This window comes from Aquarana catesbeiana, linkage group LG01 (assembly GCF_042186555.1).
Source record: "Aquarana catesbeiana isolate 2022-GZ linkage group LG01, ASM4218655v1, whole genome shotgun sequence".
Taxonomy (NCBI): domain Eukaryota; kingdom Metazoa; phylum Chordata; class Amphibia; order Anura; family Ranidae; genus Aquarana; species Aquarana catesbeiana.
The window spans coordinates 964,656,532-964,671,174 of record NC_133324.1 but is presented as its reverse complement, the minus strand read 5'-3'; the positions used below and the strand labels follow the sequence as shown (position 1 = coordinate 964,671,174).

The window sequence follows — 14,643 nt, the reverse complement described above, 5'->3', positions numbered from 1 at the left end:
TAAGTAGTTGTGCTGTGTTCCTATTCTTTCTGTCTTTATTCCGTTCGTTCTGCTCCATATGCTTTTAGTAATTGTAACGTTTAAAAGGGCAACTTTAATGTTCATGGGCCCATTATTCGTTCGTATCAAACATTTTTCTTTCGGCCTCTAAAACACCATTGTTTAGGCCATATGCATTTTCCCACATTTTTTTGGGGCCTACTTGGATGCCAAATATTTGTTTGTGTAGATGGGTTTGTTACTAGAATGAAATGACAACTAGATTCTGTGTAAGGAGAGGACACTCAGCAGCTGTTTTCACATCTGGACACTGGAGCACTAGTGTGGGACACAAAAACACCATTTTTATTAGGGGGGGCACACAGGTGCTCCAGTGTATACTATAGGGGGGTCTCCATCTGTGAAGTTTGTACTAAACCGGTAGAGTATTGCAGCTTGACAAAGGGCAATAATAAAATTACATCTTGGAACTCGGCTAAAATAGACAATTGTACCCCACTTCCAAGCAATGTTTCCTATTTCTAGTTCTGCCATCAAATATCTGTGTGCTAAGTATACCATTTTTGTTTTACATAGGGGAGAAAAGACTTGGAGGACACCCCTCATCTGAGGAGACCACAGACCCCCCACCTATGGAAGAAGGTGAAATACCCCCAAACGAAGAAGAAGAGCAGGAGGAAGAAGATGTGGTGGAGATTGGCACCACAACAGGTGAGTGTCTGCGACCACAGGCTCAGGTAAAAGAGATGGATGGTGGCAGATTTTTGATACCTGTTTTTGTTTTCTTTATCTCTTTTTAGGTGATCATGATGTGAGGGATCCAGAACGCTTTACATCAGAAAGTGCCCAGATCCTGATCGGGGAGATCATGGGGTGTAATCTCGAATTGCACAACATACAGCAAAAAATCAATGATGTTATTAAAAAAAATAATAACATCATTTATGTTTTGGGGCGATTTTAAAACCCCACAAAATATATTTTTGGGATTGTGTTCCAATTTTTAAAATCTTTTTGCAATGTTTTGAAAAGCCAAATTTGGAGGATGCACACAGTGTGCCAACATGTGCTATCTGCCATCACGGGAGATCAATGGACGGGTTTTGGGGGTGCAACCCCTTCCTCAATTATAAAGTAGCAGTGAGGAAGGGCTTGCTCCCCCACAACACGTCCCTTGATCCCCCCTGATGGCAGATAGCACATGTTGACATTCTGAACTTGTTGTGCATCTTCCAAATTTGGCTTTTCCAGGGGTGATTTCCCCCCATCTGAACGCTATATCAAACACAGTTCCTAAATACTGATGTCTGATATAGCCTTCAGGTTTTACCTAATGTGAACTTTGTAAGTTCAAGTTTTTTGGCTTTCTTGTTGGTTTTACACAGGCCTGTTTTATCTGAAATGGACATTTCGATTTTTGATAATGCTACTGCAAAAATTGTTATACAACAAACATGTTGGTTTGTTTTAAAAACCTTTGGTAAATGCACATGTGATTGTGCAGCTATAAAAAAGTTGGTTACTCAAGAATGTGTGGATTATTGTCTCAACACTACAACACTTTTGGGGTGATGTAATAGCTGTTTTATGCAAAAATGGGGGTTATTTCCTAAGGGCAAATCCACTTTGCACTACAAGTGCAGTTTCAGTGCAGTTGCAAGTGCACTTGTAGTGAAATGTGTTTTTGCATTTAGGAAGTACCAGCCAACAGTGTTTTTTATAAGGTTACCCAATCACGACATTTTCTGCACTCAACACATTTCTGTCAGGGTCAGCTAAAACAAACACAAGCAGTAAATGTCCACAAATAATTTCTTTTGGTTTTTTTTTATTGGAAAAAGGTTTCACATATTGTCTGGCATATTGATAGCCCCCCTACCCCCAAAGAACTCCAGGTATCGTAACCGGACATCACGGGCATTCAGGGAGGGCAAGCCAGGACAGCCACTTTCAAGCGCCGTCAGTGTTGTTGGATGTAGGATTCCGGCCTCAGGCCCAACTGAGCCAGCATAGTTGGCTGAATGTTTTCTTAAAAAATTATGGAGAACACAGCACGCAAGTATTATATGGCTCAGTTTATACTCCGCCATATGGATGGGTGTCAGAAATAGTCGGAACCGGCTGGCCAGGATTCCAAATGTGTTCTCCACCACTCTTCGGGCTCTGGCCAGCCGGTAATTAAAAACCCTCTGTTCCAGGATGAGGGTCCTCATCGGGAATGGCCGCATCAGGTGGTCCCCCAGCACAAACGCTTCATCAGCAACGAAGACAAATGGGAGACCTTCAACATTGTCCTCTGGAGCTGGCAAGTCCAAGCTGCCATTCTGGAGACGCCTGTAAAACTCCGTCTGGGCGATGACTCCACCATCGGACATCCGGCCATTCTTCCCCACGTCCACATACAAGAAGTCGTAATTAGCCGACACCACCGCCAACATCACTATACTATTAAACCCCTTGTAATTATAATAGTACGACCCCGAGTTGGGTGGTGGGACGATGTGGACGTGTTTCCCATCAATTGCCCCTCCGCAGTTTAGGAAAGTCCCACCGCTGGGCAAAGTGGGAGGCCACAGTCTGCCATTCCTGTGGCGTTGAAGGAAACTGTTGAGGAAAAAATCCAGCATGCATGAGGAGAAAGGGGACATTCACAGCATATTACAATCATGGTCATTAGGGAATGAGGAAAGAAATACAATATATTATCAAACATTCAATACAATAAAATGTGATATTAAAGGATAAAAATCTTACCATCATATACTCCTTCTGCAGGACCTGGATGATGGCAGAACAGGTCTCTGGGATAATGATCCCCAGAGCCTGGGGGGAGATGCCTGTCGAGAACTTGAGGTCCTGCAGGCTTCTCCCTGTGGCCAAATACCGCAAGGTAGCGACCAGCCTCTGCTCCGGAGTGATGGCTTGCCTCATGCAGGTATCCTGCCTGCTGATATAGGGGGTCAGTGAAGCCAACAAACGGTGAAATACGGGGTCCGTCATCCTGAGAAAGTTCCTGAAATCATCAGGATTATTCTCACGGATCTCACGGAGCAAAGGCATATGAGAGAACTGGTCACGCTGAAGCAACCAATTCTTGGTCCATGAACTCCTCCCCACCCTGTTCATGGACTGGACTTGTGTCAAGGTCAGGACCCCAACACCAAGCCCCCGCACAGCACGAACTCTACGAGGAGTACTCATACGAAACATGGCTAGAAAACGGTCGGCTGCTCAGAACGAAGTAACAGAACGCACTGAAGAACAGCAAGGCCTGTGAAGAGCGACCTGAAAAACAGCAACAAGCAGGCAAGATCACACAGAAAACTCTGATACGAACTGACTGCACGCACTGAAGAGCAGATACAAACCCACAAGCACAAACTGAACGGCAGAAAACGATCTGAAAGCCACGAGTCTGAAAAAGCGCGAATCGTCTCTCACCAAACTTTTACTAACACGAGATTAGCAAAAGGAGCCCAAAGGGTGCCGCGCTTGGTTCTGAACCGGCCTTTTCTAGTCTCGTCGTACGTGGTGTACGTGACCGCGTGGTTGGCGTTCGGAAATTCCGACAACTTTGTGCGACCGTGTGTAGGCAAAACAAGTTTGAGCCAACATCCGTCGGAAAAAATCCTAGGATTTTGTTGTCGGAATGTCCGAACAAAGTCCGACCGTGTGTACGCCCTATAAGACTGGCAGTCCATTAAAGTTCATGTGTAGGTAAAGGCGGGTGTCACAATACTTTTGGTAATATAGTGTATGTGTGAATGGGCCCTTAACCCCTTTGTGAAAAAAAACTTAAAGCCTGAACACAGTTTTTTAACTTTGGCATATGTTAGTAAAACTGGATATAAATTTCTAAGTACTTAGTACTGCTTTCATAAAACGCTTTTGCTCAATGGAACTCGTGAATTGGAGTGAACGTCTTGGCTTAGGACCTTTTGGACATTCATTGTCCTTACTAGGCATATTTGAGAATCTTCGTGTCTCATCAGAAGATCAGGAAACAACAATGTGGTTATTTATGCAAATTCATTCTTCATTCTGCAGTGTTAGCAAAGTCGGTGACAACAAGGGAAATAGTTGGAGATATGGAAACTGGCTAAGTGCCAGCCAGAAGGCAAGTCTGATAGAACCAAGTCCATGGTTTGCACCTAGAATGGTCCCCGACTCCAACTAATCTGTGATAGAAAAATGATGTGATTGTGATCTGATGAAAAGCTTGGAAAGTTTTGCTCACTTAGTGGAAGATTAATCTCCCAGAGTCTCTTATTTGTTCCATCACATACTTTACACACATTCCTGTTTATTAAATAAAACTCATAAATAATTGCGCTATTACGGAAAGTGTAAGTAGCTGCCAGCATCAAACAGTGTGGTACACCGTGCAGTAAAGGTATATAAATGGTAAATGGATCCAATAGGTGACAGGATGACGTGCTCACATCCTATATATAATTATGTGGTGATGAATACAGGTGATGCTCATAGACTAAAAATGAACAAGATAAACAGGCAAATCACAAATAACTAAAAGTGTCCATAGTAATTAAAGATTCCGTTGGCAAGTGTAGTGCAGTATTCTTGAAGTGAGATGAGAACAAAAAACGAGTGCAGATGATGATTTTGATTCAGGAGGGAATCTCATGCATTCGAATCAACATAAAAGTGGTGGAAGTGGATACTCTTACCGGAGGCAATGGACACAATCACCGTACGGTGGAGTGTCATGCGAGCTTTGGAGATCGAACGATCCCAGGGGTACTGTGCTGGAAGACACTGCTGGTAGGTTCCATCCAGGACAGCCGTAGTTATAGGATGATGTATAAATCCACAGCAGATGGGGGGGTGACTTTCAAAAGAAGCAGGCTGCTGGAGAAGACGACTTTCGCCCCATGTGAGTTCGATTCGTGAGAGAGAAAGAAAATCTCCACATAGGGCATGAATCCAATATAAAAGGTTGTTTTATTTAAAAAAAAAAAGTGCCAGGAAATACTTTAACAAGCACTGGGTAAAAAGTGATCACAAACTGGTAATAAAATCGCGTGGCAGCAGAACATCAAAAGCTTCAGCAACTCGACATGTTTCGGATGATGGTCCTTCAACTGGGGCATCCTATATGGTAAGAGTATCCACTTCTACCACTTTTATGTTGATTCGAATGCATGAGATTCCCTCCTGAATTGAAATCATCATCTGCACTCGTTTTTTTGTTCTCATCTCACTTCAAGAATACTGCACTACACTTGCCAACGGAATCTTTAATTACTATGGACACTTTTAGTGATTTGTGATTTGCCTGTTTATCTTGTTCATTTTTAGTCTATGAGCATCACCTGTATTCATCACCACATAATTCTATATAGGATGTGAGCACGTCATCCTGTCACCTATTCTATCTAGCGCTGCATCCATTTACCATTTATATTCCTGTTTATTAACCACTTGACCACCGGAAGGTTTTACCTCCTTCATCAACGGGTCATTTTTGCTACTCAGCACTGCGCTACTTTAACGGGCAATTAGACATGTGCACTGCCGAAAAAATTTGTTCGTTTTCGTTTGTTTTTTTTCTTTTTTTGGGTCAATTCGTTATTTTGAATAAATTTGTAACTTCCAAAAACTTGAATTATTTATGTTCTATTCGTTTAGATGTGGTATTCGTAAATTTGAAAATTCTAAAATTCGGAAATTCGGAAATTCGAAAATGTGAAATAATAACTAACTAATAATAACTAACTATTAAATTATAGGTATTGGAATTTCCTTTCAAATTTGGCTGTTTATGAACGTAACATATGAATTTATCCGAAGTTAGGAATTATCCGAAATAACGAATACCGCCTCTAAATGAATGGAACGTAACAAATTAATGTTAATAAATAATAATAATAATAAAAAGTTATTATTAGTATTATTTATTATTAATTAGTTACGTTCCATTCGTTTAGATACGGCATTCGTTATTTCAGATAATTCGTTACTTCGGATAAATTCGTATTCCTTACGTCCTTACAGCCAAATTTGAAAGGAGATTCCAATACCTATAATTTAATAGTAATAGTTAAGTTATTATTAGTTAGCTGTTATTTCCGATTTTCCACCATTTTCGAATTTTCGGGTTTTCGTATTTACGAATATTCAAATTTACAAATATATTCGGAACAATTTGTTAAACAGGTTTTTGTTCATTCGGATATTTCCGAAATAATGAATTTGTCGAAATTAGTTTAAAAAAACGAATTTGGAACTAAACAAATTGCACATATCTAATGCCCACACTTACCGTATATACTCGAGTATAAGTCGAGTTTTTCAGCACATTTTTTTGTGCTGAAAGTGCCCCCTCGACTTATACTGGAGTCAAGCACTTTTCTGCAGCAAAAAATGTCATTTTCCGAACCGAATTTGGGGCCCTGTATCTCAGGGCCACTTGGTACTAGGAACCCCAAATTTGGTGTGCAAACCCAGTGGTATTGGTACCATAACATATCCAAAGATGGAGTTCCTAGCACTAAGTGGCCCCGAGATACGGGGCCCCAAATCCGGTTCGGAAAATGTCATTCTCTGCTATAGAAAAGTGCTTGACATTTTCTGAACCGATTTTTTGGGGGCCCTGTATCTCGGGGCCACTTGGTGCTAGAAACCCCAGCTTTGGATATTTTATGGTGCTAGTTCCACAGGGTTTGCACACCAAAATTGAGGTTCTTAGCACTAAGTGGCCCCAAGATACAACTGTGTCCATCTGCAGCAATGTCATTTTGGGACCCTTTGGGTTCAGAGACCCCAAATTTTGGCTGCAGCTAGGGGGCATCTAGGAACCCTTAACCACCGAGTTTGAAGTTCGGGGGACCTATGGCTGCAAATGGGCACAGTGAGGCTGCAAATGGGCATTGTTGACCCTCTTTTCCACTTACAGTAGCTGCGCATTTCTCACCCTCATCTTATACTCGGGTCAATAAGTTTTTCCCATTTTTTTTTTGTGGTAAATTAGGGCCTCGACTTATACTCGGAACGACTTATACTCGAGTATATACGGTAAATGGGAGCGGGCTCGCAGGAAAGAGCAAAGTACATTTTTTTAACAAGAAAAAAAAATGCTAAAACATACATTTATTACTCATGCCAGCTGGAACTCCGCTTTAATCAAAGGGCAATCAAAGGGGTTAACTGTGTGCCTTATGCCGCGTACACACGATCGAACATACCGACAACAAAATCCATGTTTTTTTTTCCGACGGATGTTGGCTCAAACTTGTCTTGCACACACACGGTCACACAAAGTTGGTCGGAAATTGTGAACGTCAAGAACGCGGTGACGTACAACACGTACGACGAGCCGAGAAAAATGAAGTTTAATAGCCAGTGCGGCTCTTCTGCTTGATTCCGAGCATGCGTGGAACTGGCTACACACGATCGGAATTTACCAGAACGGATTTTGTGGTCGGAAAATTTGAGATCCAGATCTCAAATTTTGTGTGTCAGAAATTCAGATGGAAAAAGTCCAATGGAGCCTACACACGGTCGGAATTTCCGAAACAAGCTCCGATCGCACATTTGCCGTCGGAAAGTCCGACCGTGTGTATGGGGCATAAAATATGTAATGCTTCTACTTTCTGATCTGGCTGTTTTTTCCCCCTGCTTTTCAGGGGGAAGAGACAGCCAGATTGCTGTTCCCGGTACACAGAGTTCTGTGTGTTTTGAAAAGACAGAACTCAGTGCTGTGATTGGACACAGCGGTTCAGCATGTTTCAGCCAAAACCATTGGCTGAAATCTGCTGCCAAACGCATGCTGTGTCCAATCACAGCACGGGTCGGCAGGCACGCCCAAAACCCGGAAGAAGGCCGGTCACGTACATGTACATGACTGTGCCTGTACCTGCCGTCCACTCGCAGTATATTTATTGTGAGCGATCGGCAGGCTGTTAACTCTCTCCAAGGTAGGAGGAGCTGAAGGGAACTTGATCGCCAGGCATGTGATGGTCACGGTCCCAATTGCCCCAACAACCCATTGTTCTGACACTGTGTATAAGAAGTCCTCCTTATTCTGGGCATGCCATCCAAATAATAACCAGGTTATTGGAAGCCAACATACCTAAACCCAAGAACAAAAATGTCATATATTGCAGCTGATTGGTCCTTAGATGTGGTGGCTGCTGAAGTTTTCTTTTCCTAGTTTATTGTCACCTGATGATCCTGCCAGTAACACACTTCCTGTCCCAGGGTGGTGGTGTTCACTCACTGTACTCATCATAGCATATTGAGGGGCGCTTTTTAGTTCACAGAGTATAGCCTGGAAAGCTGATAACTGTGATTGATATAACTGTAGCGCACCCCTCAGGAGCCGCTGGTGAACTGACTCTTTTCCCCAGTTAGTGCACACACAGTCAGGGGCAAAGCATTTTCTTCATTCTTCCACTGATTCAAAAGGGACCACCAAGGGGTGTCTTTTTAGGGTTTTATTGTAATAATGAACTTGGATGGGGTGAAGGGACCATGGGATACCCCAAACTGGTGAACTGAACTCTTTGTGGACTCCTCCTCTATCTTGCTATGCTGCAAAAAATGTCCCACAGAATCTCTAATGCTGGTAGATGACTAGGACTTTCCTGAGAAACCAAAGCTGCACATAGTCACTAACTTCCTGCTCTGGGGTCATCTACTCACACAACCACAGGATCATCAGTTGCCCCTTTCCTATATCGACCAAGTACTCCCCATTGAGGGAGATATAGGCTCACACCATAGGACAGCTGGACACCTTTTCCCCAACTTCCTCCTGGTACTCTCCAGTGACCTTCTCCAGACCCAAACAACTCCAGGACTAGACTCTGCAAAAAGGCCCTCCAGCTGAAGCCTGAGCTAGGACCTTGATGTCTTCTAGATGGGACACCCAGTAATCCTGCCCCAGAGGTCTTCTCCAGCCAGGGGCCACAGAGGTCGCAATTGTGATACTTTCCCATGCTCCAGGGGGCCTGTGTGGCACCTAGATAGGGGAGGTTGTGGGGGCAGCATACAGAGGAACCGATGCCCTCCCATCTTCCTCCTGCAGCCACTGAAAACCTGCTTCTCCTCTTCTCCCTCCCACATGCATTCAGCAGCTGCAGGAGGAATATGGAGGGCATTGGTTCCTCTATATGCCACATTTCCTATCCAGGTCCTGCTGCCCCCAGGCCCGTGTGTGCTCCCTTGGCCCCCCTAGTCCCCCTGCAGCGCTGCCAGGTTCCCCCCTCCCTCTTTGGCTGACTGCTGCGGTGGTTGTGTCAGGATGGAGAAGAGGGAAGGGATGATAAATGTGTAATTTACAGTCCCCTTCCTTTTCTGAATGAAGTCAGTAATTGGTACCGATCGTTCCTGTGTCCATTCATAACTGAAACATAGTAAACTGTATTTACTATGCTTCAGTTTGTGAATGAATGGGAAGCCTCTGTACAGAGCTACTCCTGCCCATTCATCCTGTGCTGCTGAGTCTGCAGAGATGGAGATTGAGGGCTGTGTTCTCAGCCTGGGTTCACACATATGCGAACACAGACATTGCATGTGATTCGCACTGCAACGCTGGTGCAGATCATGTGTGATGTCTATGCAATGCGAATACAGTTGTATGGCTGAACTTGCATTGGATTCGCACAAAAAAGGTGCAGTAACCTTTTTTTTTCCTCGCACTGGAATCGGGTACACACCCATGTGATCCGATTCCTACTCGAATTTACAGTTCGCACTGCAATCTGTGAACTGATCTGTGGGTGTCATTAACTTTGTATTGGCACCCACAGCAGTTTGCAGAGGGCAGTGTGAACTGCCTGGGGGGGAGATGCGATGCGGGAAGCGGCACTGGAATCGCACTGGTTCCCGCATTGCAAAAGTGTGAACCCAGGCTCAATCTCCTTTCTCTGTCTCAAAGGTGAAACATCAGAGGTCTGTTTAGACCCCTGATATTTCACCAAAGCTCCCCAACGGGGCTCGTTAAAAATAATTAAAAAAAATAGTAAAAAAAAAGCTAATAATAAAATAAAATGGTAGAAAATAATAAAGAAATGAAATAACAAGAAGTAAAAAACAGTCTGGTCGAAAAGTCCACTGTGTGTACGCGGCATAAGTGTGGTATTTGCATTTGGAATCTATTGCTGTGAACCTACATCATGCGTTCAAAAAAGCTGTCCATGCAAGTGAAACAGGCCATTGTAAGGCTTCAAAAATTAAACAAATCCATCAGAGAGATAGCAGCAATATTAGGAGTGGCCAACTCAACGGTTTGGTACATTCTGAAGAAAAGAAGAAGAACGCACTGGTGAGCTCAGCAACATAAAAAGGCCTGGACGTCCAAGGAAGACAACAGTGGTGGATGATCGCAGGATCCTCTCTATGGTAAAGAAAAACCCATTCACAACATCCAGACAAGTGAAGGACACTCTCCAGGAGGTGGGCGTGTCATTGTGAAAGTCTAAAATCAAGAGAAGACTTCACGAGAGCAAATACTGAGGGATCACCACAAGGTGCCAAGCATTCATAAGCCCGAAGAATAGAAAAGCCAGATTGGACTTTGCCAAAAAAGCATCTAAAAAAGCCAGACCAGTTCTGTAAAAGCATTCTTTGGATGGATGAAACTAAGATTAATCTGTACCAGAATGGCAGGAAGAAAGAAGTGTGGAGAAGGCTTGGAACAGCTCATGATTCAAAGCACACAACATTGTCTGTAGTCACATGGCGGAGCTTGCAGTGTGATGGCATGGGCATGCATGGCTTCCACTGGCACTGGGCCATTGGTGTTTATTGAAAATGTGACAGAAGACAGAAGCAGTCAGATGAATTCTGCAGGGTTTAGAGATATACTGTCAGCCCAGATTCAGACAAATGCAGCAAAGTTGATTGGATGGCGCTTCACAGTACAGATGGACAATGATCCAAAACACACTGCAAAAGCAACCCAGGAGCTTTTGAAGGAAAAGAAGTGGAATATTCTGCAATGGCCGAGTCAATAAACTGATCTCAACCCAATTGAGCATTTTACTTGCCGAAGGCAAAACTAAACAAAGAACTGAAGACAGCTGCAGTTAGAGCCTGGCAAAGCATCACAAAAGAGGAAACCCAATGTCCATTGGTTCCAGACTTCAGGCAGTCATTGCCAGTAAAGGATTCTCAACAAAATATTAAAAATGAACATTTTATTTATGATTATATTCATTTGCCCAGCCTTTAAAAATGGGGGGACTGTGTAAAAAATGGTTGCAGTAACTAAAATATTTACTTGGTATTTATGTTCAACTTCTTGAATTAAAGCTGAAAGTCTGCAATTCAAATACATTTGGATTGTTTTCTTTTAGTTTTTTTCTAGTGGCATACAGAGCCAAAAAGTATGAAAATTGTGCCTGTGTCCAGATATATATGGACCTAACTGTATAAAGTTTTGTTTTCCTCCACAGTACAATGTAGACGTCCATATATAACAGCCAATGAGCACATCTCTGAATACAAGGAGTATTATAATAAGGGAGAAGAGATAACATTACGGTGTATAGATGGATATTACACATCAACCAACACAACAAGATGTGACAACCCCGGAACCCCTCAGGAGTGGACTCCTCACATTGCTCTATGTGTAGGTGAGTACAACCTTTAATTTAAAATTATTTCATAGTATTCACATACATTATCTTCAGACAGCAGAGGCTCTTTATTAAAGGCCAAATTTCTGTACACTCCTCTGTTGGTGAACCTTTCCACCTTTTAGAGATGTATATAGACTTTGGGAGTAAAATGTTGATGTGCTGAATACAACAACCTTAGTCCGGGCTCCAACCAGGCTACGCACCCAACACATTTCACTCCACCCCCCGGAGCTAAATCATGGGTGTTCCTGTGATTAAGCTCCAGGGGCACAGTGAAACACTTTGGGGACGTGGTCTGTTTGGAGCCCAGGCTGAGGCTGTCATAAACCACTTCACAGGATTTTGCTATGATGTGCGACTTTCAGGACTTTCTTTCCTTATTGAATATTTTGAGCTGGGACGCGCTCTGTCCTTGACGGCACTCCTAGCGGTATGTCATGCAAGAGGACATGGTGGAGCCTTGAGTGCCACCTGTAATGTTTGTTTGTTGGTCACCAAACATACCAATCATACAGCCTCCACCCCTTCGCACGACAGACATGCTTGCCTAAAATACAGCACTTTTCCTATAAATAAGCCATAAAGCACAGTGAAAGTATAACTAAACCCAAGAACATAAATGTAACATAATGTTATGATCCTGACAGAATTCCAGTGTAAGCAGGAAAGCAGCCTAGGGTGACAGATTTGCATGACTCACGAATCAAATCTGGGCCTCTTTGATCATCACTATTATTCACATCCTACCCCAGGATAGCCTTAGTGATTCGTCTTTCCCTAGTGAGATCCCACCTTCAGCACACACATTGGTTATCTTCAGTGAGATACCACCTCCAGCACACACACATTTGTCTGTGCCTAGAGAGATTCAACCTCCAGCACACACATTGGTCTTTCCCCAGTGAGATCCCACCTCCAGCACACACATTGGTCTTTCCCCAGTGAGATCCTACCTCCAGCACACACATTATTTTTCCCCAGAGAGATCCCACCTCCAGCACACACATTGGTCTTCTACAGTTAGATCCCATCCCAGCACACACATTGGTCTTCTCCAGTCAGATCCCATCCCAGCACACACATTGGTCTTTCCCTAGTGAGATCCCACCTCCAGTACACACATTGGTCTTTCCTCAGTGAGATCCCACCTCCAGCACACACATATTTAGTCTTCACCAGTGAGAACCTACCTCCAGAACACACGGGTCTTTCTCCAGTGACTCCTCACTGTGTAATACCTACAATACAACATACAAATTGCACATTAAACAGTGTCCATGTCTTCCCTGTAGACATTGGTTAATGAGCCCGAGCACAGGGTTTAGAGGTTCAGCAGCATCCCCCTTCTCTGGAGAAGGAATGTTTCTCATTGTTTTCCAGTGGAGAGTTTTTTTTGCCACCTCACCATAACCCTCCAAGTTATACTATCCTATTTGTCCTCTAACCCTCCCTTACAGAAGCCATTTATATAATACACAGCACTGGGGATGGACAACAAGACTGTAACAGGTGCATGCAGTATGGAATAAATGGTTCTATAATAGGTTGTATCTGTGCCATAGACTGAAAGCTCAGGGAGTGCAAATGTTTAAAGATGTCTATATCATAATGCAGGCAATGGCAAGTGGTGACTGGTCAATACAGCCACAAGAGATCACTGACCAATCAGAATCTCCATTGACCCCTGAGAAAACAAGAGATTCAGATTCAGTCATGTGGCTGCATTGACCAGTGATGAATTCTCGTTGCCCGCATTATGATGCTAACCGTCTATGCAGACTTGGCTCACCTTTCCATGGCTTTTACAAAAGGTGAACTAATGCTGCGTGCACACGGGCAGACTTTTCGACCGGACTGGTCTGACAAACTTTCCAGCAGCAATATTAGGAGTGGCCAACTCAACGGTTTGGTACATTCTGAAGAAAAGAAGAAGAACGCACTGGTGAGCTCAGCAACATAAAAAGGCCTGGACGTCCAAGGAAGACAACAGTGGTGGATGATCGCAGGATCCTCTCTATGGTAAAGAAAAACCCATTCACAACATCCAGACAAGTGAAGGACACTCTCCAGGAGGTGGGCGTGTCATTGTGAAAGTCTAAAATCAAGAGAAGACTTCACGAGAGCAAATACTGAGGGATCACCACAAGGTGCCAAGCATTCATAAGCCCGAAGAATAGAAAAGCCAGATTGGACTTTGCCAAAAAAGCATCTAAAAAAGCCAGACCAGTTCTGTAAAAGCATTCTTTGGATGGATGAAACTAAGATTAATCTGTACCAGAATGGCAGGAAGAAAGAAGTGTGGAGAAGGCTTGGAACAGCTCATGATTCAAAGCACACAACATTGTCTGTAGTCACATGGCGGAGCTTGCAGTGTGATGGCATGGGCATGCATGGCTTCCACTGGCACTGGGCCATTGGTGTTTATTGAAAATGTGACAGAAGACAGAAGCAGTCAGATGAATTCTGCAGGGTTTAGAGATATACTGTCAGCCCAGATTCAGACAAATGCAGCAAAGTTGATTGGATGGCGCTTCACAGTACAGATGGACAATGATCCAAAACACACTGCAAAAGCAACCCAGGAGCTTTTGAAGGAAAAGAAGTGGAATATTCTGCAATGGCCGAGTCAATAAACTGATCTCAACCCAATTGAGCATTTTACTTGCCGAAGGCAAAACTAAACAAAGAACTGAAGACAGCTGCAGTTAGAGCCTGGCAAAGCATCACAAAAGAGGAAACCCAATGTCCATTGGTTCCAGACTTCAGGCAGTCATTGCCAGTAAAGGATTCTCAACAAAATATTAAAAATGAACATTTTATTTATGATTATATTCATTTGCCCAGCCTTTAAAAATGGGGGGACTGTGTAAAAAATGGTTGCAGTAACTAAAATATTTACTTGGTATTTATGTTCAACTTCTTGAATTAAAGCTGAAAGTCTGCAATTCAAATACATTTGGATTGTTTTCTTTTAGTTTTTTTCTAGTGGTATACAGAGCCAAAAAGTATGAAAATTGTGCCTGTGTCCAGATAT

General features: G+C 43.2%; 1 protein-coding gene across 9 annotated transcripts in view; it reads left to right on the top strand.

Annotated features, from left to right (window-relative positions):
- Nucleotides 1-14,643, top strand: part of LOC141122014 (C4b-binding protein alpha chain-like) — a 341,346-nt gene that overhangs the window by 30,573 nt on the left and 296,130 nt on the right. For all 9 annotated transcript variants that reach the window (XM_073611817.1, XM_073611832.1, XM_073611852.1 and 6 more), the window contains exon 3: nucleotides 11,421-11,603. In XM_073611817.1, the coding sequence (XP_073467918.1) occupies nucleotides 11,421-11,603 (183 nt within the window). The remainder of the gene's footprint in view (nucleotides 1-11,420; nucleotides 11,604-14,643) is intronic.